General features: G+C 40.3%; 1 protein-coding gene across 1 annotated transcript in view; it reads left to right on the top strand.

The window, feature by feature from the left end:
* The first annotated feature begins 7,994 nt into the window (after positions 1–7,994).
* ITPR2 (inositol 1,4,5-trisphosphate receptor type 2) overlaps positions 7,995–25,822 on the top strand; it is a 494,278-nt gene continuing 476,450 nt past the window's right edge. Inside the window, 1 exon segment of the mRNA XM_034646080.1 lies at positions 7,995–8,507. Coding sequence (XP_034501971.1) covers positions 8,416–8,507 — 92 coding nt within the window. The 5' untranslated portion in view covers positions 7,995–8,415.

Genomic DNA, 25,822 nt, shown 5'->3' with positions numbered 1-25,822 from the left:
AGTATTCTGGCTGGAAATGCTTCACGTCGTCTCATTCTGAAGAAATGCAAGACAAATCCAAATTGAGGAATACCCTATAAATAAATGGCCTGTGTTCTTAAAAAATGTCAGTGTCATTAAAGACAAAGGCTGGCTGAGGAATTGGTATAGATCAAAAGACACTAAAGAGATTTGACAACTAAACGTTTCATGTGATCCTGAACGGGATTCTGTGCCAGAGAAATAAACTGCTTTAGATTTTTACTTATTTTATTTTATTTTATTTTATTTTATTTTATTTTATTTTATTTATTTGAGAGAGAGAGAGGGAGTGAGGGAAAGCACGAATGGGGGAGGGGTGAGCGGCAGAAGGAGAAACAGGCTCCCTGCTTGGGGTGGGGGTGGGGGGCTTGATCCCAGGATCCTGACTTGACCAGAGCCGAAAGGCAGACGCTTGATGGACTGAGCCACCCAGGTGCCCCAAAATGAACTGCTTTAAAGAACACTATTTGGACAATGGATATGTTGGAATATGGGCAGTAGATGAGGTAAAAGTTTTAGATCAATGTTACACTTTCTGAACTTGATCATTGTACTGGGGATAGACAGTAGTACCCCCTGGTTTCATTTTTACACGAGGGTTTCAGTTACCTTTAGTCACCTGTAGTTTGGAAGCAGGTGATCCTCCTGACATCCTACTGATGTCAGTAGCCTGACACTACGTCACAATGTCTATGTCATCCGCTCACTTCATCTCACCACATAGGCATTTTGTCATTTCACAGCATCATGAGAAGAAAAAGAGTGTAAGTACAGAGAGAGAAGATATTTTGAGAGAAAGATGCCACATTCACATAAATTTATTACAGTATGTTGTTATAATTATTCTTTTTATTATTCGTTTTTGTTGTTAATCTCTTACTGGGCTGAACTTATCAATTAAACTTTATCATAGGTATGTATGTATGTATAGGGAAAAACATAGCGTATATAGGGTTTGGTACTATCCGTGGTTTTAGGTATCCTCTGGGGGTCTTGGAATGTATCTGCTGAGAATAAGTGGGGACTACTATATAAGAAAATCTCTTCATTCTTAAAAATACATGAAATATTAAGAGGTAAATGGGCATGATGTTTTCAACCTACACTCAAATAATTCTGAAAATAAATTGTGTGTGTGTGTGTGTAGAGAAAGACAATGATAAACAGACATGGCAAATTATAAAAATGCTGAATTGAGGTCAAAGTTGTGTACTCTCTTTGTAACTGGTCTGTGTTTGAGGTTATTTTAAAATGAAAATGAAAAAACAGTCATTTTCTCGGTAAGGCCTCCCACTAGCCAAAGTTTGTTTTAACCTTGCCTCGTACAACCTGTGCCCACACAGTTCCCCCTTCCGAAATGCTAGTACGCCCCAACCCAGACCTGCTAAATCAGAATCTCTGGGGATGGGGCCCAGGGATCTGTGTTTTAAATCTCCAGATGGTTCTTACACACACTAACGTTTGAGAAGCACTTGTTTCAACTAGTCAGGAGCCATGCCTGGAATTGGGGCGTGGTGTTAATTCAGGCTGTTAGACATGGGGGAAAGGTGATGGCTATCAGGGAGGTGACCACAGGATCTAGCTCCCAAGAGTGGCTGAGGACAGATAGAAGATTCTCTTTCTATATTCTCCCCGATACCATCCACTGTTCTTCCAGCTTATAGATGAAGATCTGAAGTACACAGCATTTTTTAGTCCAGAATTTCACATCAGGAAGTATCAATGACTAATGTGTATTTATGAGAGAACAGACGCACAGATTCTCCACAGAATCTGGAACGGTTATGGTGAATTGGCAGAGTTGTGCATTTTCAGCGGAGGTAGTGAGGGGTGGCAGAGCTTTTTCCTTGTCTCCCTGGAGGATATTTTGGAGGGGAACATGTGAGGAGTGGTAGTGCTCATGAGACAAGGAGCCCTGGCCTTGAGTCTCCTAGTTGGACGCAGCTTGGTACATGGTATGTCAGACTTGTTGATCCGTCTGAGAAGGGAAAGGGAATTAGAGAGAGATGGCAAGATTGATGGAATGAGGGGGACAGCGGAGTGTTTTATATGCCCACTCTGGTGCAGTAAGGATGCCTGAAGCCAGGGCTGGCTGCATAATTTTCAGGGCCTAGTGCAAAAGAAAACGTGGGACCTCTTGTTCAAAAATAAGAATTTCAAGATGGTGCCAGCAAAATATCAAACCAAGCATGGGGCCCTTCTAAGCACTGGACCACGTGCTACAGCACAGGTTGCACAACCGTAAAATAGACCCTGCCTGAATCTCCCATGGTCCAAAGGAGACCACACTTGCTAGACCTCCACCCAAGAGAGTGGTCTGCCTGTGGGGTATACTGTCAATGGTGGGGCTACAGGTTTGCAAGAAGTCAGGCTCCCACTTCAAAGAACTGTGCACCGCAGAAATCCTTCAGAGCAGCTAAAAACATCACCCATGGGCACAACAGAGAGCTAACATTTGACACCTACCTGAATGCAACCAGTCGGTGTTGGCCAGACAAACAGCAAGAGTCAAGAGGACTGAAATCACACACCCAGTTCAAATGATATGTTTGCCCATTTCATCCTGATCCTACTTCCCTATCCCAACATAGAAGGAGCTCAAATGTGAAGATGTATGGATAGGAGTAAAAGAGCAGCCCCACACTCCCTTCCTCATGGCTGCCTCATTAATCCAAGGAAGTCTGGAAGAGATGAGACCCAGTTTTAAACTGACCTGGAAAGGGGTATGTGTGTACGTTTAATGACTGAGAATAACTAAATTCAAGGGCTATTCTTGAAATATCCTCAGGCAACAGAACATATAGATTTGATGTTGCAAGGCAGTGATTTAAAAACCCATATTTTATTTGTACCTCATGAGGCAGACTGCTCAATAAGCCAGTTACATATTAAAAATTATATTCAGTACAAGGCAGGGAATGAGGAAAGCTATTCATGACTCAGTTGACAGATCACAGATTACAAACCTTTTCACTTCTAGTCTTTTTTTTTTTTTAAAGATTTTATTTTATTTATTTGACAGAGAGAGAGACAGCCAGTGAGAGAAGGAACACAAGCAGGGGGAGTGGAGAGGAAGAAGAAGGCTCCCAGAGGAGGAGTCTGATGTGGGGCTCGATCCCATAACGCTGGGATCACGCCCTGAGCCGAAGGCAGATGCTTAACGACTGTGCCACCCAGAGAAGAAGAGCCCCTCACTTCTAGTCTTGATCTGAGGATATCCAAGTGAGCAGTGGATATAAATCACCCTGAAAATATTGCTGATGGAAGAACTTTATTGGACACGTATTTTTAGATATAATCAATCTTTTGGGAGTAAACATTTCAAATATTATCCTGTGCTCTACTTATTACCTTTCTTGTAGGTTTTTAGGGCAATGCTGACTGGGCTTTTGCTGAAGTGACTCATAGTCTCCACACAGGAGACTCTTTGAGCGCTCTGTGGTTGAAATGATGCTTGTGACATCTTCTGTTGTTCCTATCAGAGGTAATAAAAATACTTAAGCATTAAAAAATTCCACATCAGGGGTGTCTGGGTGGCTCAGTAGGTTAAGCATCCAACTTTTGATTCTGGTTAAGGTCATGATCCGAGGTGGTGAGATCAAGCACCAGTGGGGCTCCTTGCTCAGTGTGGAGACTGCTTAAGATTCTCTTTCTCCTTCTCCCTCCATCCCTCTTCTGCCCTCCCACCTCAGGCATGTGCTCTCTCTGAAAAAAATTTCTGTATCAGTTATTTATTGTTACATTAATCTATCAACTCTTTATTGAAGCCATAAATGAGGACTGGTAGGGCCCATAAGGGATAAAACATGGATTAGACACTGATCTCATTCTCAGGAGGCTTCTAGTTTGGTAAGGGTCAAGATGTATGGAAATAACAAGAAGGCAAGGTGGAAAGTGTTGAGCAGTACCTAAAAAAAATGTGCCCTTAGACTGGGCAGCTGGGCTCCTGCTCTGGGCTCTGAGTTGTAGAGGGCCCTATTCTGGACCAATGAGACATTCCCACAAGCAGCCCGAGTTTTCTTGCACTCCTAGAATATGTTCTGGGTATCTGAGACCCCAGAATCCACACAAGATGGTCCCTTACCCATCTTCCCAAATGTGGACTGCACATCTGGTGCGTGCAGCCGTGGCCCAAGAAGTGGTCAAGGAATGACTGCATGCAGGGATGTAGATAGGACGAACTTGGAAATGTAGGCCAATTCTCCCTGTATTACCTGTAACAGTTAGCTTCGTTCACAACTTTTACTATTCAGACTATGTTACGAGGGTCTCCAATTACTCTTGCCCTGGAGACCCACAAATGTTAGGGGCAGGGTGGCCTGGTTATGGGAATTCATGAAGAGTGAGAACTTGGCCTTGGCAGTATCTGGGAAGCCTCACTGGAGAGGGGGAGCTTGAATAGGCAAAGGTGGGAGAAGGGAAGGAGGAGGAGGAATTTCTGGCAGAGGAGGACATCACACTCAAAGACATGGAAATAAAAGTGCCAGTTTGTATGTGGGAAGTCTAGCTTTCTTTGAGGATATCAGGAGTGGGAGAGTAGAAACCAAGGTTAGAGAAGGAGAAGGCGACCAGATCATGGACTGCGCAGAATGCTAGGAGATGGTGAAGTGTCTTGTAGTCTCAGCACAGGACATACGTTTACATGGACTGATGTTCACAACATCTACTATTTACTCTAGCAGGTTATGGTCTTTGAACTTCCTTCTGTGGACAATGCGGTGTCATTGTGAGTTTGAAAAATTTTGATCAGATCAACTTTGTAAGGAGAGAGTGCTGGCTTGCCATGAGGATGGCGAGTAGGGGTGACTGGAATGGTAGGGGACCATGACCAGCAACAGTGCAGAATGGAGCAAGGATAGTGGGCAAGGTAAAAAGGAAATATATTTGAGAGAATAGAAGAGGACGAAATAGGTAGAGAAAGAAATAAAAAGTGACTCCAAGTCTTGGTGCCTGGATTCTTAAGGGGTTGGTGAAGCCATTTGATGACAAAGGTGATTGTTGGGGTGCCTGGGTGGCTCAGTCAGTTAAGATCTGCCTTCAGATCAGGTCATGCATGATCCCAGGGTCCTGGGATGAAGTCCCGAGTTGGGCTGCTGCAGGGAGCCTGCTTCTTTCTCTCCCTCTCCTCCTGCTTGTGCTTTCTCTCTGTCAAAACAAAGAAATAAAATCTAAAAAAAAAAAAAAAAAGGTTATTGCTAGGGGCGCCTGGTTGGCTCAGTCAGTAGAGCATGCAACTTTTGATCTTGAGTGGTGAGTTTGAGCCCCACGTTGGGGGCAGAGTTTACTTTTTAAAATTTTTTTGATTTATTTGAGAGAGAGAGACAGAGAGCTCACACACAAGCAGGGGGAGTGGTAGGCAGAAGAAGAGGGAGAGGCAGGCTCCCCACTGAGCAGGGAGCCCAGTTGGGGCTCAAGGTGTTTGAAGAATAAGTTTGAAGAGCACCTTTTGAGTGAGTCTCTTTTAACCTTACCTTTATTTCTTTCCATCCCCCCACCCTGAGACTGTTTTTTTTCCACTGATTTTTTAAAAAAGATTTTATTTATTTATTTGAGAGAGAGAGAACATGTGTGAGAAAGCATGAGTGGGGGAGAGGGAGAAAGGGAGAGTGAGAAGCAGACTTTCCACTGAGCAGGGAGCCTGAGGTGGGGCTTAAGGTGGGGCTTAATCCCAGGACTCTGAGATCATGACCTGAGCTGAAGGCAGACGCGTAATTGACTGAGCCACCCAGGTGCCCCAATAGGTTCTAATATAGTCACAGAGTTGTACAACCATCACCACAATTAATTTAAGAACATTTTCATCTCCCCAAAAAGAAACCTATGTGCTTTATTAACCTACTCCAAGCTCTTTTTATCTCCATGGATTTGCTTTTTCCGGACGTTTCATATAAATTGAGTCATATAATATATGATCTTTATGTCTGATTTTTCACTTAGCAGAATCTTTTTAAGGTTCATCCATGTTCTAGCATGAATCAGTACTTCATTCCTTTTCATGGTCAAATAGTGTTCCACTGCGTTTATCTATTCATCAGTTGATGGACATTTGGGAAATTTCTACTTTGGGTTTTTATGAATGAAGTTACTATGAACATCTGTGTACAAGGTTTTTTTTTGTGTGTGTGTGTATAATGTTTTGATTTCTCTTGGATATATACCTTGAGATGGAATTGCTGGGTCAAATGGTAACTCTATGCTCAACTTTTTGGGGAAGTCCTAAACTTTTCCAAAGTGCTGTGCCATTTTATATTTCCTCCAGCAGTGTTTGAGGGTTCCAGTATCCATGGAAAACATTCATGACTTCGAGCAATAATTGTTGAGCATCCATTACACGTACAGCACAGGACTACACAGTATGGGCAACCATAGAATGTAATACACGAATCCTTCAGATAAACAGAAACCTCTATTTCCAGTGTCATCATTTTGCTCCACAGAAGCTTTTAAATAGTTCATGTTCAATGTCTCTGATGCCCCAAACACTAATACCATTCGTGTAGACGGGGGAGGGTTTCTATCCTGTAACAGGCAGTTCTAAGTTGGTAAGTACCCTTTTCCAAAGGAGAACACAGAAGTAAAGAGATCTGTCAGTTGCATGTAGGAAGATGACTGGGTCCAGTTTATCTCAACACTTACAGGCTTTGTGGGGGCATTTCCTGGATTCTGGGTCTAACACTATTCTCTTCTTTCCTGCAGGCTTTCTAAACACACACATTTGAATATTAAGCTTATTCTTCTTTCATATTCCATTGTGGGATTATAAGGCTAAACGCAAAGCCATCTACGAACTGTAAGACATGTAAGACATCTCCAAACTATAATTTAAGTTTTGGTCAGTTGCACAGTTTGACATACACCCCTCCCCATGGCCCCTCCTTCCTCTGCCCTTTTGTAAACCTTGCTCCCGGATTACTCAGGTCGCAATTCTTTGATCAGTTTGCTAGTGTCATAACCCATGTCGAAAAGAGTTTGCTTTCTACAGGTCTTCCAGAAAGGTAGGGCCAAAGGCTTCTAAAATGGTAAGATGAGGGTTATTAAAGCAATAGAGGGGTGGCAAAGTGTCCTGCCACCACTTTCATTTGTGACCGCTTGAGTTTTAACGGTCCGCAGCTTTAAATGTAAACACACGAATATTGTCAGTGAGATGGTGACAGTGGGCTCACGAGGTGGAAGGTTGAACCTTGGCTCAGAGTTAAGGAAGCACAGGAGGCGTGTCCTTGGAGACTAGGGAAGGTTCACAGCCACCGGCTGGCCAGAAGAATTGCCGTCTCGGCCAAGTGACGTTTACCTCCATGGAGGTTCGCATCCACCTGGGTATCTGCTGACAGGTCAAGTTTCACTAACGCCATACACTTGAGACAAAACCCAAAACTATATACTTCAAGTAAATACAGATCCATCCTTCCTTCCTGTCTGCCTTTCTTTCCTTCTCCCTCTTTCTTATTTTCTTTCTTTATTACGTATTTATTCTTTATTTTTATTCCCCCCCTTACTTCAACACCTTCCTTTCCCTTCGTCGGCAAATTACCCACCCCCACCCAACCCGTGGACTCCGGCTCCACCTTTTCATCTCCAGGCGTTAAGCTGGCTCCCTCCACCGCTCGCGTCCTCCGAGCCCGCCCCAAGGCCAATTGTCACCCTCCCTGCCCCCTTAAAAGCTCGGGGAAAACGTCTTGGCCCCGCCATCCTTCGCTTTCCCCTGCGGGGACTGTCGCACGCCAGGTCCGGATCCGGGGCGGCTACAGCGCGCCCTCTCCCCAGCTCGGGGGCCCCCCGCCGCCCCTCCAGCGCCCGCGGTACACCACAGCGCGCGGCTTCCCGGGTGGCCCGGCCTCGGCACAGTCGCCCCGCCCAGCTCCAGCTCCGCCCCCGGCCGCCGCTCGCTGATTGGGCTCCCACCCCCTTGCCCCGGGCTCCTCTCCTCCCCTCAGCCCAATGGGCATCGCCACCTGGTCCAAAAATTCCCCCGAGGGGACCGAGGGACTCTGCAACCACCAGCACCCGCCGGGTGGCGGGGACGGCCGCGGTGGGGCGCAGAGCGGGGAGGGGACACGGATGGGGGAGCGGAGGAGGCGGGAGGAGGAGCAAAGGTGTTGGAGAGAAAACTTCTGAAAGGAACAGGAAACCTGCCGGGGAAGCGGCGCCTGCGGCTCTCGGGTGCCCAGGCTGCGCACGTCGCGGGGTGTCCGCAGCGGCGGCTTAGCTCCTGGCCCGCTCCCCTGGCGCGGGGGCAGGGCTGAGCCACGACACTCGGTCACTCAGGCCGTGCCCTTCGCCGCCGCTGTCGGCGCTGCAGCCGTGCGCTCCGTTCCGCCTCTGCCGCGGCGGCTCCCCGGAGAGGGCGGTGAGGGCGCAGGGAAGAGGAGGGACGCCTACTCTGGAGCATGAAGCAGCATGTCTGATAAAATGTCCAGCTTCCTCTACATAGGGGACATCGTGTCCCTGTACGCGGAAGGCTCGGTCAACGGCTTCATCAGCACCCTGGGGTAAGCCGGGGGGCGCGGGCTGGGCAGCGCCGGCTGCGTCTCCTGAACCATCCCCGCCCCTGCTCGCGCCGCCGCGTCCCCCAGCTCCCGCCCGAGGGTGGCCGGGCCGCGCGGCTGGGTCTGCGCCGGCGGACAGCGCCGGGCGCTCGGCTCGCTCGCAGGAAGCTGCCCCGAGCGGCAAGACTTTCTCAGCAACTTCGTAATCTCAAGCTCAGAGACACATCAGAAAAGGAGGAAGTGATTCAAAAGCCCTGAGACAGGCCCTGCGAAGAAGTCTTCGCGAGCTTCTCCATGGGTTGTTTTCGTTAAAATGTTCGTTTTCCCTTAAAGGTAAAGCAAAACTGCACCTCTCCCCCGGTTTGCTTGCGACCACTCTCAAGCCCCTGTCTTTCAGGGCCGGGTGTATAAGAGCAGAGGATAAAAGTCTGTGGCCTTGGACATAAAACTCAAACGATGTGGTGAGCCAAAGTGTGGCTTTGCCCCTGCGGGGGTTGCTTACCGTCCCGTCTCCGCTGAAGTAATTTCCTTTCGGCTTTGCCAATCAGGGACTTGCCCCCCGCCGTGAAGGGTAGCCTAGGGGCGAGTGCAGCGCTGTGACCCCTGGAGGTCTCTGAGGGCTTCCTGGGTTCCAGAACTCAACGTGCTTTTCTCCTTCCCGGGCCTTGGCCCACTGAAATCCTGACCCTCTCCTGGAACTCGGCCAAGTGCATGGCTCTTCAGATTCGAGTTGATTTATGAATGGGGGAAATATGTATATAAACATAACATGTGCTAGTTGGTTAAATAGGACTTCCTTGATTACTAGCATTTTCTCTCTGTCCTGATTGTGAATACCAGTTAGCAGTTGAAATGCACTTGTGGATACCAGTTAGCAGTTCAAATGCGCAGGGCAGTGTGTTTTGATGCCTACGCATTTTTTGGGTTACCTTATGGTCTCAGGTCTTAAGACTGCTCGGTCTTCAAGATTTCAGGCTGCGGAACTGGTGTTTCCACTCCTGGCTGGTCACTGTTTTCTGTTGGTAGGTTTTAGGGCACATGACTGAACATGCAGTGTCCTTGGACCGTGACTGCGAGCCATATGATAACGGAGTGGTGCCTCCTCGGAGGGGGACGAGGAAGTCACCAGTACTTACACAGTTTGTGTTAATTGTGCATCTCCCCTAAGAGGAGAAAGAAGGGAGGGAGATAGAATTTAGTCCCTTTAAGCTCAGTGTTAGTTGTGAAGCTGAAGAAAAATGTGTCAATGGCAAGTGACTGTGTTGGGTTTGTAAATCATGAGCTACCTTTGGCTCCTGACAGAATTCACAGTATGAGGTCAGTTTTTGTGCCCGCAACAACATTTTGCAGATGAACTCTGTGCACTTCACCTTTTCCCACCATAGTCTCTCTGGGTGGTAGTTAAGCAGGAAATGCTCCAGGGCCAAAATGTTTAGGGTCAAATCCTGGCAAATCCACATGTGAATCTTGTGACCCTGGGCAAGTTAAAGAATTGCTCTGTATCTCGGTTTCCTCCTGTCTAAAAATGGGAATACTACCGGTTTCTATCTCATAGGTCTGTGGTGAGGAAGAAGGGAATTAATTTATGTAAAGTGCCTAGCCCAGTACCTGGCACTAATAAGCACTTAGTCTTAGCTATTGTAATTATCACTACCTTGGTGACTGTGGACAATAGTTACACTTGTAGACAAAATACTAAAAAGGACTAGGACTAGAGTATAAATCCTAGATAAATAAAGGGCCGTGTTTTTGTAGTGTCTTGTTCAGCAAAGGTATGTGTTTGTATACCTACACTCACATAGGGCTGGAGATGGTCAGTCAGGAAGTTACAACTTGAGCAGTTGTGGAGTCTCTCCTGCTCGTTTTAGAGATTAAGGAACTGAGGGGCAGAGAAATGAAGTGACTTGCCTAAAAACAGAGGACATTCATGCCCAAAGCTGGACCTGTAACCCTGTCTCCAGATTCCCAGCAAAGTGTGTGTTTCTTTGGTTACATATCATAATCTTTAAGCCTTGAGAAAAGTAAGCCCCACCTTGAACGTAACATATGTTTCTAAAAATATTTATTTGTATTCAGTACTTCTTGCTGGTGTTTTGAAAGTTGAGTTTCCTTAGAATGTGTGTAGTATTATTTTTCTGTTAACAAACTGAGTCTTGTTAAGGTTAATAGCACAAGACCTCCGTGCAGCTCGATTCCGAGGTAAGGAAGGATCCTTAGAAATGCTGCCCTTGGTGAAGCTTGGTGCTTTGATTGGATATTCTTTTTCTCTAACTTGTGGGGCTAAAAATTCATCTTAAAGTTTCTGATTTCTGTTTTAGCTTTTTATCTATTTGACACTTTTGATAGTGTGATGGTTTTTACAATTCAGCCTAAGGAGGTAGTTATTGAGAACGCAGTTTACACAGCATTTCAAGGTAGTTCTTGGTAAAGATATTTGTCTGCAAATAAATTTTGTCTGCTTTTAACATTTAGCATGTAAGGGAGTTTTGGAAGCTATGCATTGTTATCATTTAGCTTTGGGGAAGTTTTGCAATAAGGTAATGAATTTTTCTGCTGAAAAAAAAATCAGTTTCACTCTATGAGAGTTTAGCAGGCTCCTCTTAGAGGTACTTCCTACTGGAAATGTGGGAGGATTTTCTTAGGCTCTGTGACCCAGCTTCTAAGTTTGATTTTTCAGTCTGAGAAATTAGAATGCCACAGTTGCAAAGATTTGCATTTCCTCTTTTTTCTCCAGTTATCCTTTAACCAATACTTACCCGATGTTTCTGAATCCCAAATTGTTGCTGACTGAGGTATTGTTCTCCCAGCTTGTGTAGGTGCCAAAGGGACCTAATATGTATTTTCTAACTTAACTTTTCATCTAAAGATCTATTTAGAAACACTTACATTGATTTAAGGAAAACTGCTTTAAATCTTACAGAATGAAGATGATGCATATATTTTAAATAAATTTTTTGCTGATGGTACATTTTAGGGTTGTCCTTTTTAATTTTTAAAGAATGGAGGCAGTAGGGACGCCTGGGTGGCTCAGTCGTTAAGCGTCTGCCTTTGGCTCAGGTCGTGATCCCCGGGCCCTGGGATCTAGTCCCACGTTGGGCTCCCTGCTCAGCGGGAAGCCTGCTTTTCCCTCTGCTTGCCGCTCCCCCAGCTTGTGCTCTCTCTCTCTCTGACAAACAAACAAACAAACAAGCAAACAAATAAATAAAATCTTTAAAAAAAAAAGAAGAAGGGAGGGAGTTTTGGGATTTGCCGTACAATTTCAAATGTAATGGTAATTGTTCTGCCTTCCCTTTAAAATTTTCGTTATTCACTTCCCTGGTCGTTGCCTTATCTGACACTTCATATTTCTGGGTCCATCCACTTGACCAATGGTTAGATACCATACAGTGGGAATGAGCATAGCAGAACTTCCAGGATGGGTGGGATAGAATCAGTGAAAAGGTATTTAACTCCTCCATTGTCTAACCTCCACACGATTGAGAGGTTAGCAAATGACATGTATGCATATATGTATTGTGTGTGTGTGTGTGTGTAAGTGATTGCTGCCTTTGGTCTGAGGTTTCTTCACAGGATCCACTAAGAATCAACACCCACTAGTTAAGGCCTCAGGAAACCCTCAGGTGGCATCACTGAATCAGTAACTACGAAGCATCATGATAGCCTCTTAGCCAGAGTGACAGAAGACTGGGCCCCTTATTTTTTACTTTCTGCTTGATTTTGGCCAATTCAGTGAACTTTTCAGTTCTTTTGTTTCCATGTTCATTGATGGACGTTACGTAGAGTGGTGGTGTGTCACACAGTTTATAATTCTGACTTCATTCCTCAGATGAATAATACTGTAAATGCTTACCTTTTATTATTCCCAATTATAGTCCCTTGAATCTCCCTTCCTGATCTTTTACTCTAACGTTTTCGGTATTTAAATATTTGCAGATTTGCTTTATTATTATCTTTTCTTCTTTTTGTCATTGAATTATGCTTCTCTTATTATAGCTTTAAAAATCTTTCCCTTCCTAAGACTGGCTGATCAGTGAAGAGCCAAGTAGATGAAGCAAGGAATGTTTATAGTCAAGTTTTATTTTAGAATAATTTGTAGGTTATCTTTAGTCTTCCAAATAGAACCCTTCAATATGTTTCCTGCTATAACTAGCTATATAAACTTAGATTTGTTTTGGCTAAGGCATCTGTTATTGTGATAAAAATATCTAAAAATCCATTGAATATTTGCATGTGTGTTCAGTGGGGAGGAAGAAGACAGTATAATCTTGAATACTTGGTTGTTTTGGAAAGTCTAAGGGTTATTAGTGTCACGTTATGGAACTTGAAATCTGCTCAAGTACAGAGACAGTTTCTGAAGTTGTGAACATAAAGCCTATTTTAAGCTAAAAGGTCGACTGTTTCTTAAACTTAGAAGTCATTCCATAAATAACATTGCAGCTTTTAGACCCTCTCTTGGGAGAGAACTCAGTCAGGTAAACAACCATCCCTCCTCAAATGCCCCTTATGCTTCTTTCTGATAGACCAGAGTTTACAGGCAACTGCTTGGCCTCTAGAATTCTAGGTTTAACAGAAGTTGTTGTTTGTTTGTTTGTTTGTTTGTTTTGCATAGGTAACACATTTCGTAATCACATTTTCCCCTTGGAACTGTTCTTGTACAGATGGAATATAGATAACTCACAGAATATAGACAGAATACTATAGACTCATAATTTAAAACTGAAATTCCAGGCACAGGGCGTGTCTTCATATATAAATCCAGAAGAAGAAGTAATAATGGACTTTCACGACAAATTTATAGCATAATAACAGAATGAATTTTACTCCTTTTTTAAAAACACCAGATCTTGGTAACAGATCATCAGAGTATAATGCAAAGTGAAAGTTTAATGATCATTCATTCATTCATTTATTTAATGGATAAAACTCTCAAATGTATTGATGCCCTTTTTTGGTGGTTGTCTTTCTTCTCCCATGCTGAGTTAGATAGGAAAGTTTTCAATATATGCCTTCAGAAAACCATAATTCTAATTACAAAAAACAAAACAATGTATATGGAAAATAGTGATAGAAAATAGAACAGCATATTAGCGTTGGTGGTACCACATGTGAACGGATAGGTGATTTTCATTTTCATTTTTGTATGTCCTATATTTGCCAGATTCTAGATATGTTTCTTTAAACATCTATTACTGGTATAGTCAGGAGAGTTAGTTAAAGTGCAAGTGATGTTTTTAAGGATTCTTCAGTTTCTTATTACTGTAAGTCAACAGTATTTACCTTTTTCTTTTTTTTTTTTTAAAGATTTTATTTATTTATTTGCCAGAGAGAGAGAGAGCACGAGCGAGAGAGGGAGCACAAGCAGGGGGAGCAGCAGGCAGAGGGAGAAGCAGGCTCCCCGCTGAGCAAGGAGTGCACTGTGGGACTCCATCCCAGGACCCTGGGATCCTGACCTGAGCCCAAGGCAGATGCTTAATGGACTGTGCCACCTAGGCATCCCAACAGTATTTATCTTAAAAAGCATAAATACAATATTGTCCTAGTCATGGTCAGTGAAGGAAAACTACAAACTAGGACAGTGCATGTTGCTGCAATAGATGGTCATACATCTACCATAAACCAAATTTCTTCCCTGGTATTGAAAATGTATTATGGAAAAATGTTTGATCAGTAATGCTGAGCAATTATAAATGATTGATTTAACTTATGCACTAACTCAATAGTTTGTTTTATTTTAGAAGTCTGTTTATACGTGTAAGAAGTATATACTTTAGCATGGCCAACTCGTTCATGTTTATAATCTCAGTAGTCACTATGATACTTTTAATCCTGGGTCACCTTCTGTAGGCAACAGTTTGTGAAGGATTTCTTTTTGTGTATGTATGATTGAGATGTTTTTGTTAAGTATCTTCAAAATGGATGGATTAGCTCTCTCAAAGTAAAAAATTAATAATTGGTTAGCAATAGCTATTTTGTAGTCTATACCAACATATACCCACAGAAATCCAACCCAGAATTGAGAATAAGTTACATTATGAGGTTATGTAGTAAAAAAAACCTTTAATCATAAAATTGGAAATGTATTTACATCATGAATCAAGTCTGTGTAACTTCCCTTGTAATGTGGTTTATGTTGGAGCATGCTACAGATGGAATCATTAATTCATTCAACAAATATTTAATGAGCCCTGACTATGTGCTCGGGATACAGTGAGAAGAGATGCCAGATCTTTTTTTTTTTTTTTTTTTTTTTCGTTTTTTTTTTTTTTTTTTTTTACGATTTTATTTATTTATTTGAGAGAGAGAGAGCATGTGCACATGAGGGGGGAGGGGCTGAGGGAGAGGCAGACTCCCTGCTGAGCAGGGAGCCCAATGTGGGGCTCAATCCCAGGATCCTGGGGTCAGGATTTAAGCCAACGGCAGATGCTTAACCATTTGAGTCACCCAGGCACCTCAGAGATGCTAGATCTTAAACTGTGTTTAATTATTATCTCAAAAACTTAAACTGTCTTTGAGAATTTATAGTATGAGATTCCTTTGAGAACTTGGCTAGGATCTATGGGAGTAAATGCATTGACACCTTCTTTGCTCTCAGTGCTATAAATGCCATAAGGTAAGGAAGGGTCATTTTAATCTTTGTATACTTAGTACCTCACATAATTCCTGTATAATAAATTTTTGTGAAGTAACTAGTGGTTACTAGTTACCATTAGTAACTAGTGATGGAGGTAAGACTGATATTGAATAACCACAACGTGAGGCATTTCTTTTCAAATGTCATAAAAATGATTAAAAACAGTATCATAAGGAAGTCAGAAGAGGATTTGTTGCTTCTGGCTGCTATGACCTGGGGAGGGCTTCGAGGAGGAGGTGGTATTTGAGCTGAACTTTGAAAGATCATTTGGATGGATATTTGTCTCAAATCTATACCCATAATTTGATCATCTATTCTTGGTACTTTTTTCTTCCATTTAAAAAGAAGCTTGGTGAAGTTTTACTGTCCATTTTGATAGCTCCAAAAAAAGAAGCAAACAATTTGATATTTTTTGAGATATGAGAAGATAGAAGAAATGATCTAAAAACATATTTTATGCTTATTTACCAAATGTGAGAAGTTTAAATTTGGTTCAGACCCTCTGAGTTTTTGCCTCATACTGCCTGTGACTGTTGAACACATACACATAGACGCACAGACGCACAGACAGACACACACATTCCCCCTTGGTATAGAATACCTTTCATAGATTCCCATGAACACAGGGAAAGACTTAGGAAGTGAACAAAGCATAATTTGAATACATGTCTAAATTCTTAGAATTCAAATGTGTTATTGAGGTTCTATCTATTAGTAAGGTGTTTGAGCTACTGTTAAAATATCCTCATAAAAATTTCTTTATGAAAATTACAGAATGCTGGACTTTTATTATGTGTTAGTTATCCCAAACAATTCCTCAGCAGAGTCCTAGAGAAAACTGAAGTTTTTAATTAAGTAATTCCTAGATATCTAGCTCTCCAAGGCCTTGTGGTAATGACTAATTTTGAAACAGTCACTAAGAGCAGACACTAAGAGCAGACTATTCTCCACATCTTATCTCCTATTGAAAAGAGGATTCTTCACATTATGCAAGGATCTTCAGAGCTAAATGTAAGAGCATAAACAAATGGAACCCACAACAAGCCAAAAAATAAAACTTGACCATAAAGTTATTGATTGACTTTTCTAGTGGCAAATCACAGTGTATTACAGGTGTGTTCTACTATCTGAAAGTTCACTTTACCCCATTTCACTTTTACAAAAGACCTACATTAATACCTGTTTTTACTAATTGAAAGAAGTGAAAGAGGATTTTTGCTTTTATGAAAAGGTAATTCTTTATGCCATTTCGGCTTTTTAAAGTTTTCATAGGAATGCTCTGCTTTCCGATGGGGCATGGGTGGGGAGGAAACCTGTTCTTTGTAAAAATGTCAGAGAATAAAATGATGTTCCAGCACACTTTTAGTTAGATTATTTACAAACCTTGTATTGAATTGTCTTGGAACTCTTGAAAAAACAATCTATCAGTATCCTTTGCTATTCTAATTGTTACTACCTGATCTCAAAAAACCCCAAAGGTTTGGAAAGCAAAAGATACTTGTATATCATTTTCCCGCATGGATAAAGCCTAAGAATCAAAAGTCTATAATGTATTAGAAGTAAGTTTCCTTTGTTTGTAAGAAACAGAAAGCATCTCTGGCTAGCTTAAGCAAAGAAGGAAATGTTAATTATAAGGGTATTGGAGGAGCTCGCAGAAATTGAATGATGAGCTCAACAACTGAGCAGTGAGAAAGGCAGAAACCCAGGGCTGCTGTGGGAATCTCAGTAGCAGAACTCTGTGAGTTCTGCTGTTCACATGACTTGGATCCAGCAATTCCTATACTCTGCGTCTTTCTTCTTAAATTTCAGAATATCAAGTGATGGAATTTGGCTCCATTTGAGTTATTTGCTTATATGAATGAAAGGAAGTCACAATGCCAGGTCTGATTACCAGAGAAATCACTGAGCAAGGCTCTCTGATTTCTGCTGGCTTCTGGGCAGACCGGTATAGGAGAGAGAGAGCTAAGAAGAGGGTGAGCTTAGATCACTGCTTAGTAGGTAAATTAACAGTATTCTAAGTGCCTTTCTCAATAGTAATTGTGGGAAAATATATATAACATACAATTTACCATCTTAAACATTTTAAGTAAAATTCAGTGGCATTAATCACTTTCACAATGTTGTGCAACCATCACCAGTATCCATTTTCAAGAACTTTTTCATCACCCCAGACAGAAACTCTGTACCCTTTAAACTATCACTCTGTCCATGTCCCCTTGTCCTCTCTATAACTTCTAGCCTACCTTCTATCTCTATGGATTTACCCATTTTGGTGCCCCACATAAGCAGAACCATATCATATTCGTCCTTTTGTGTCTGGGCTTATTTACTAAGCATAATGTTTTCAAGAACCATCCGTGTTGCAGCACGCACAGTACTCCATTCCTTTTTATTGCCCAACAGTTTTCTATTGTAAGGATTTAGGATGTTGTGTCTCTCTATTCATCAGTTGATCGATCTTTGGGGGGGGTGGTTCCACTTTTTAAGCATTATGACTAATGCTGCGATGAATATTCATTTATAGGTTTTTGTGTGGAATTATGTTTTTAATTCTTTTAGGTATATCACTAGCAGTGGAATTGGGTCATTGGTAAAGTATTTAACATTTTGCCTCAGCCTTTCCTCTTCTCCTTATCCTGCTTTACCTCCCCCCCCCATACTATCTTATTACATGCAATGTAATTTACTATTTAAATATCCATTGTTTATCATCTGTCTATAAACTCTCCGAAGGCAGGAGTCTTTCTGTTTTGTCACTGAGTATCTCAAGTGCTTGGCTCCATAAATATTTATTGAATTAAGATATATATATTCTCAAATCTCTAAGTAGCTGTTAACATCAGTCCTTCTCTGGAAAAAAGTCAATGTAATTATTTTCACTTATTAAATGTTTTGAGAATCCATATAGGTTATTCTTTTAAAACAGATGAAACTTGTCATTAGTTTTATGGTACCATTATATCTTAGTATAATAGGTAGTTTAATAGTCTCTTGGGTCATATCGCTGTACTTACCTGGCCCAACATGTGATAAAACCTACAGTCTGGAAGAAGTATGTATATAGCCTTATTTAATGGTTTGCGTGTTACAGCCACGTTAAAGAAAAGTTGCTATTTCTGAAAGTTCAGTTTTGTTTTTAATGTGTGCAAAGGGTGAATTTGTAAGCATTTTATGAGACAATTTCTTACTTTAAATCAGCCCTTTCTCTTTGTGGATAGTATATAACATATCCAGAGAGACTTTTTTTTTATTTTTAACTGCTATTGGCAAAAAAGTTTAGTTGGAAATAATTTGCTAATATGAAACCAGAGAACAGTTGGGGAATTTATAGAACTTAAAGAAAAAAAGAAGAGAGCATATGACAACTTGTAATTTTTTATTTTTGAAATTTAGGAATTAGTGTGTGAAAAAGGATAAGCATATAAATACAGGTTGAAGAGAACAAATTGTCAGTATTTTCGTTCTTCATTAATTTATATTCTGTCTATTGACTGAGTCTGTTAGAATGTGCTTTGCCTCAAGCTTATTCCAAAATATACATGTTTGGCCATTGTCTTTAAGAACTTAAAATTCTCCAGTGTTGCTTTTATTCTTGGAATCTTCACTGGTAGCAATGTACAAATTAGAACTTCTTTGAGGTGTGTTTGCATATAGGACAGAGGAATAAAGTGAAAAATATAGATATATACAAATTACAAAATAATTTAAAAAGTAAAACAGTGTCGTTCTATTTCCTCTAGTTGTAATGCGCCATGATCTTCTATGATAGGTGTTTAAGATGTAATATCTTTAGAAAAGGACTTTTGAGATGAAAGTACAAAACATTATCAGGGTTTTGCTTCATTTCTGCAGTATCCAAATTAATTCAGTGGAAGCACATCATACCAATTAAAGACAGTGACTTAAAAAATATATAACACAAATCACCAACATGGTTACATTAGGGATCCAAAATAAGTTAATGATTTAAGGACTAGTTACTTGTGTTTGGCTTAAGTGTTCAAGGTCATTGCTGATATCAGGGACATAACTACTTAAACATTTGCATTTCAAGTAGATTTTTGGCTTCAACCATGTTTTCAAAGAGGGTAATTTCAACCTGGTTTATTAAAATAGGCAGGAAATGTAAAGAAAGGAATTTTGTTGTACTAAAGACGCTATACTTGTGGCTTGGAATGGTAAATATTGTGACATTTTAAGTCAAATTAAGCCTCATTGTCAATAAAAGTGTTAGTTATTTAAAACTTACTAAATTAATCCATCTCTTCCATCTCTAGGATTAATAACAAATGAGAAAAGGGCCTTTATTTACCTTTCTTCCCTATTTACCTGGCAGGACATGATTTAATAGTTGAGTTCCAATTTTAAACTCATGTGAAGAATGAGCCTCCTTTCCTGATCAGTACAAATGAAGTCATTGTTATCTGTTAGGGTGAAACCCAGTGCTTATTTCCAGTCTCAGCTGCTAAAGAATCTCTCAGAAAGTCTTTTAAATTATTGTCGAATTGCAAGTATAACAACACTGTTATTATTGAGGAAACTGGATAAAGAATTGTTTAGGTAATTTGTCATGTAGGAGTTTTGAGAGGCAGTAATTACTTTGGCAATAGTATATAAAGTTATACTATGACAGTTTTCTAAAGAGTAGATCAGCATTCATTTTGCACATTTTTTTCCGAAATGAAAGTTGTAATTAATGTGATAAACTCTAAAAATTGATGCCAACTGCATCATTTAGTTTGAGCTCTGTTTAATTTAGCAAACTGCATTTTTATTTCAATTTCATATCAGAGACTGCTAGTTATGCCCTCAAATTAATTTTTCCTAACGGAAATATTTGAATTTGTGGGTGCCCAGAATAAAGACCACATTTCCCATCTTCCCCTGCAGCCAGGGTGGTCATGGACTATACTTTGAGGTCTGGCCTTTAAAGGAGGCTTTTACTGCCCTCCACCCACCCCTTTCAGTTAATTGCAATATAAGCAGGTAAGAAGCCATCTTGAATCATGCTGATGTGACCAGTATATTGGGAATAATAGAGCATCAATAAATGAACCTATTCTCTGGACATCCTCAAATTCTGGCTTGACTATATTCTAATAGAAGACGGAACTGGATAGGCAGACAAAGGGCAGATCATATACTCCCCATTAGGTAATGTGAAATCACTGAAGGATTTTTAAGCAGGAGAGTGAAATGATCAGGTTTTGCTCTAGGAGGATCAGACCGTGGTAAAAAGAATAGAATGAGGTTGCAAATGGTAGGCATAGGAAGAATCAGGGTCGTACATGAAGGCAGCTGGAACCAGGGAGCTGTACTGGGGATGAAAAGGAACTTGTCTTAGAATCACTGAAGGGATAATAGTGTTTCACTTTAGACCTAAAAAGTCTTACAGATTAAAATATTCATTGTGACTTTTGAGGCTTTATTTTAAAAATGAAACACATAGACTTGAAAGAAGTTTTCTTTCATTTGCTTATGTGTGGATAAAAGGTCATTAAGCCCAGTGCAACTTCAGGCTTTCCTGGGCTCTGAGATACAAGCCTCTTCTTGTTCCGGGCTTTCTTCCCCTGGCTCTCTGCTTCAGGCACAACGCTTACCCCACTCCCCCTTTTTAATTGCATGTATATTCTGAGTTCCCTTTTACCACAGGGCCTTTTTACATGTTTTCTTCTCTGTCTGGTAGGTTTCCCTGCTTAACCCTGCCTTTCACCTAATTTATACCTATTCATCATTCAGATTTCAGCTCATTGACCCTTCTGCAGTGAACTTTTCCTGATCTCCCAGGTTGTGTGAATTCCCTTACTGTATGCTCATACAGCACCGTATTTTTCCCTTCAGAAAATTTTTCACAGTTGTAGTTTTAATTTTACTTAAACTCTGTAAGGGCAGAGCCCGTCTGGCTTTGTTCACGCTTAGGTGCCTAATGCCGCACACTCTGACTGATAGTAGGTACTCAAGAAATTTTGAGTTTGATTCAGACAAACCTGGTTTCAAATTACAACTCTAGTCTCCTTTGTATGACCTTAAAAAGTTACTTAACACTGAAACCTCAATTTCTTTATCTGTAAAGTGGGATTATTGCTTAGGTTATACTATTGCTATGAGATTAATGGCAATTAACATTTGTGAAACACTTAGTAAGCATCAAACCCTTAGCATCAGGCACACCTAAGTTAAATAGGTAGAAACCACTGTTATTACTATTACTATTATTGCTATTATATCAAAAAAAATCAGCATGAGTCTCTTTTTGGAGGGTTGGTTGAGTTCATAGTGCGTTGATGTTGTAAATTCTGCTGCATTATGTTTATAAAATTTTGCAGTAAACCAATTTAAGCTGGTATTTGTTTAATAGGCTGTTCAAAGGCACACTGCCTTATCTATTATTTATTTTGGTTTTGGCTTTTTTTTTTCTTCCTCACTTCAATAATGAACGTTACTAAATTGCAGGCACTTATATTTATCTTTTATTAATGATTTGATGCCTGCTATCCTTTTGATGTAATGCAAACACCTGAAGTGTATCAACATTAGTAATAACCTTAGAATTGCTTGGCATATATATACCCTATCTTCCTTGAAGAGAATTTTCAAGTCTTGTTACATTTTAAAAACAACTTGTTATTTTAGTTGCTAACATTTCGTCCCTGGTAGAGCACAGTGGTAAAGGAAACAATTTTGTTTTATTTATCGAAACAAAAGCAAATGTTTGCTCTGGAGCCATTAGGATAGAGGTTTTGCACAACTTTCCACTGGACAGCTGGTGCTGCTCTACCTTGTCTAGTGTCCTATTGGCCAAGAACTCCTAATGAACATCTGTGACTGGTAGAGGGATTAGCAAAAACATCTATCTAATTTGGATAATTGATCAGTTTATAAATAAAAAAATTTGCTTAGGGTAATCTTGTTGAATTTTAAATAATGACTAATCAAATGATGATGGTTACTTATCTTGGAAATACCAATGCTTTTTAGACAAAATCATAGGGATCGGCACCTGAAAGGCATGGAGAGTGTTCTTACTCCTCCCTCTTGGATATACCTAATAAACGAAAATATGCAGGCTCTAGCCTTCTTTTAGTTACGCCATAAAAGGAGATTTTACCGTTACTGGAATCTTAGTATATATATGCGCACAAACTATTGAAGAATCCTTGTAAATAAAAGCATTAAAGAAAACCATTTAAAAACCCCTTCTTTATAAACTCTTTTTTGAAAGTTTCTCTGTGATGCTTCCTTGCAGCTAACATAAATTCCTTATGTTGCAGTTTGTACCAGTTTGCTATTTCTACTCCTACTGGAGTAATGGATGAGCGCTCCAAACATGTCACTGTTCTTGTTAATGACAGAACTAGTGAATTGGAAGACCCGTTATGAGTCAGGGTGTTTTTTTGGTTGCAAGAAACAGAAGACCCATCTAGAACAATTGTCAGCAAAGAGAACAGACTCTATCCTTGATTCTGTTTTACCGTGAATGTTAGTTCCGTCCTCAGGCAAGCCCCCGCCTATGGTGGTGGCATGGCTGTTGGCAGCTTCTGCCTTGCAGTACCCTGTCCTTTTACGCCCAGAGCTGAAAAGAGTGCCTCACTTCCTCAGACCCCAGCCGTCATCACTGTTGCTTGACTGGAATAATGGTCCCATCTTCAGCCAAACACTGTGGCTAGGGAATGAGATGCTCTGCTTACAGAGATGACATCATCATGCCCTGAGTGGGAGAAGAAGAGCCCTTCTCCATTATTCTGTCAGGATTGTGTTGCCAGAGAAAGGCAGTGGATGCCAGAAAGGCAAAGTGCCTTTCTGCAGCCAAATGGGATTACCCCTTAGCCTCCACGAAGCCATATTTCCTATGTCCTTACGGTCAGGTTTTCAAATGTGAAATCTTTAATTACCTTTTGTGCTTCGAGAAGACTATTCTCTTTTTCAGTGTACTAGTTTGGGCTTTTTATACCAGCACTGTTTGAGGTGGAGTTTACTTCCTAGTGAGAAGGAGAATTACCTGAATACTTTTGCATTCTGCAGTAAAGCCTGAAGTCTGGTGTGGTCTAAACTTCTTCGGCATCAGCTCTTGAAGGAAAGGACTCTGAGGACATCAAGGGGGTGGGTCATGGTGAGAAGTCAGAGGGAGGGCAGTGGTGTATTGTACCTAAATAATACCTCAGTAATGTTGCTACAAAATAAAAAGAAGAGGGAGTTTATGAAACAGACTTTTTCAAAATAAGTACATTATTCACAAGCACATGAATAAACATGCTTTGATAAATGAATCTCATCCATGAAAGTATATACATGAGAATCTCTATTTCTTACAGTAAATTTTATTGTGAATGTATTTTGTTTTAATGTAGATAGCTTTTGTTTAGACATGAGTAGTGTATCCACTTTATGGAGTAATTGTGGCACCTTATGTATACACAATGTAGGTGAATTAATTATTATGATGGAGCTGTATACACAGCAGGGTGTAATATAGTGGGATTTAAAATACAGATCCTGAAATTTAAAAATCATTAGTTTAAATCTCAAAAATTAGAAAATTTTGTTGCAAAAATACCTTCAATTTAAAAACTCCCCCTGTATTTTGTGCCAGAGCTAGATATGAATTATGATTCCTAATTAATATGTAATATTGAAATATGATCTTTGTGTAGCCTTTTCAGAAATGGCACAGTAAATTTTTCTAACTCTTAAAAGTCAGTGTCTTCAAGTCATTTTTTTTCCCTCCTATTTTAATATTTAAAACTTGGGTCCACTTTGAACTCCTGAATAAATTGGTTAGTTATGATATAATTATCTAGAGATCATATGTAATTTCAAGGTTGAAATCAAACCATTAAATAAATAGATGTTTGATAATGAGCTTTTAAAGGCAATGTGGATTTTGGAAAGAGCTGGTTAAGTGCTAAGGTTTGACTTCTAGTCTACCCTGAAGAGGTTCTGAGAACTTGGATGAAGTATTTAATATCTGAATTCAGTTCCCCATCTTTAAATTGGGAGTACTAATTATATGTGTCCTCTGTTCCTCAGTGGTTCTTTGGGGTATGAAATGATGTTATACCTGTGTGAATGTTTGGAAAGCTATACTGGTACATGCTAGATGTTTTAAAAATTCATATATATTTTCTTTAAATGATAAAGTTGTAAGGAGGTCATCTACACCTATTTACTAGCATGAGTTGAATCATGTTACATATTTAAATATCAATGGTTTCTTTTTCCAGATTTGCAATAATTTAAAAAGCCAGAAAGTGTTTCCCCTGTAAAATGTTTCCCAGAAAATGTTTTCCCACTGTTGTAGCAGTGATGAAAATAAAAAGAAAATGTTGAGTTAGGTATATCACCCAGTATTTTCTTGATTTTATTTTGTGTTTATTGTTGAATGAACGTATTTGGAAGAGAGAAATAATTTATTTTAGTTATATATAAATTTAGTTATATATAAATGTAGTTATATATGGTTATATTTATATATATAAAAAATATATAATGGTTATATATAAATTTAGTTATATATAAACTTTATGCATATATCTAATGCATATATATATGATTTATATGTAACCAGAATAAATTATTTATATATGTGTATATATTTACAAAACTTATATATATGTAAAATTAAATATCTTGTTTCAGGCAGCATTTTTTTTCCCCTAAGATTTTATTTATTAATTTGAGAGAGAGAGAGAGACAGCACAAGTAGGGGGAGAGGCAGAGGGAGAGGGAGAAGCAGACTCCCTGCTAATCAGGGAGCCTGATATGGGGCTGGATCCCAAGACCTGGAGATCATGACCTGAGCACAAGGTAGACACTTAACCATCTAAGCCACCCAGGCTCCCCGTGGGCAGGGGTTTTAAAACTACACTCCAAGTATCATCTGAGAATTCAACAGATCAGTCATGGTATTTGAGTGTCATTAAGGTATACTTTCTTTTTTATTATTATTTTTTAACGAGACACGAGAGAGGAGGTGAGATATGGATTTAGGGTTTATTGATTGTTGAAAAAAACATCTGGTCGAGCTGTTTCTTCTAACTCCAGCGTTCAGGGAAGTTTAACGGGTGAAATACTCAACACAAGTATGTGTGTAAATCAAGATATCCATAAATTAGAGGAAATGTAACATTGAATGAGGGAAAATAAAACATTTCCTATCACATCCTTTCTTTTCCTGTTTTTGAATTCCAAGCCCTTTAAAGAAAACTTTGCTGCTTAGCAGTTCTTCAGGTCCTGTTTGGAATGCTAATGAGTCTGGCCTAGTAACAGCCCCAGCCCTGCCAAGTTCTTGGAATTTAGATTTTCTCCAGTCATGGAAGGGGCTTTTGATTGGTGTGTGAAAGGAAGGGAAGACTGAGCATCCCTTGATGCTGTGGTTGGAAAAGGGGAGAATTAAAGAGGGTAGACATGGGGAAAGTGGCGATAGGGCTTTCTTACATTTAGAGCAAATTCAGTGGTTCAGAATATTGAATAAGGCAGGGAACCAGAGGAATGTCATTTCACCCACTTAACATTGAAAAACAGGACACCGTGGGGGAAAAAAGGTATAAGAATTTTTTAAAAAAAGATTTTGTTTATTTATTTGGCAGAGAGAGACACAGCAAGAGGGAACACAAGCAGGGGGAGTGGGAGAGGGAGAAGTGGGGCTCGATGCGGGGCTCGATCCCAGGACCCTGGGATCATGGCCCAA

The sequence above is a fragment of the Ailuropoda melanoleuca genome, chromosome 16 (assembly GCF_002007445.2).
Source record: "Ailuropoda melanoleuca isolate Jingjing chromosome 16, ASM200744v2, whole genome shotgun sequence".
Taxonomy (NCBI): Eukaryota; Metazoa; Chordata; class Mammalia; order Carnivora; family Ursidae; genus Ailuropoda; species Ailuropoda melanoleuca.
This window is presented reverse-complemented; position numbering and strand designations above follow the sequence as displayed.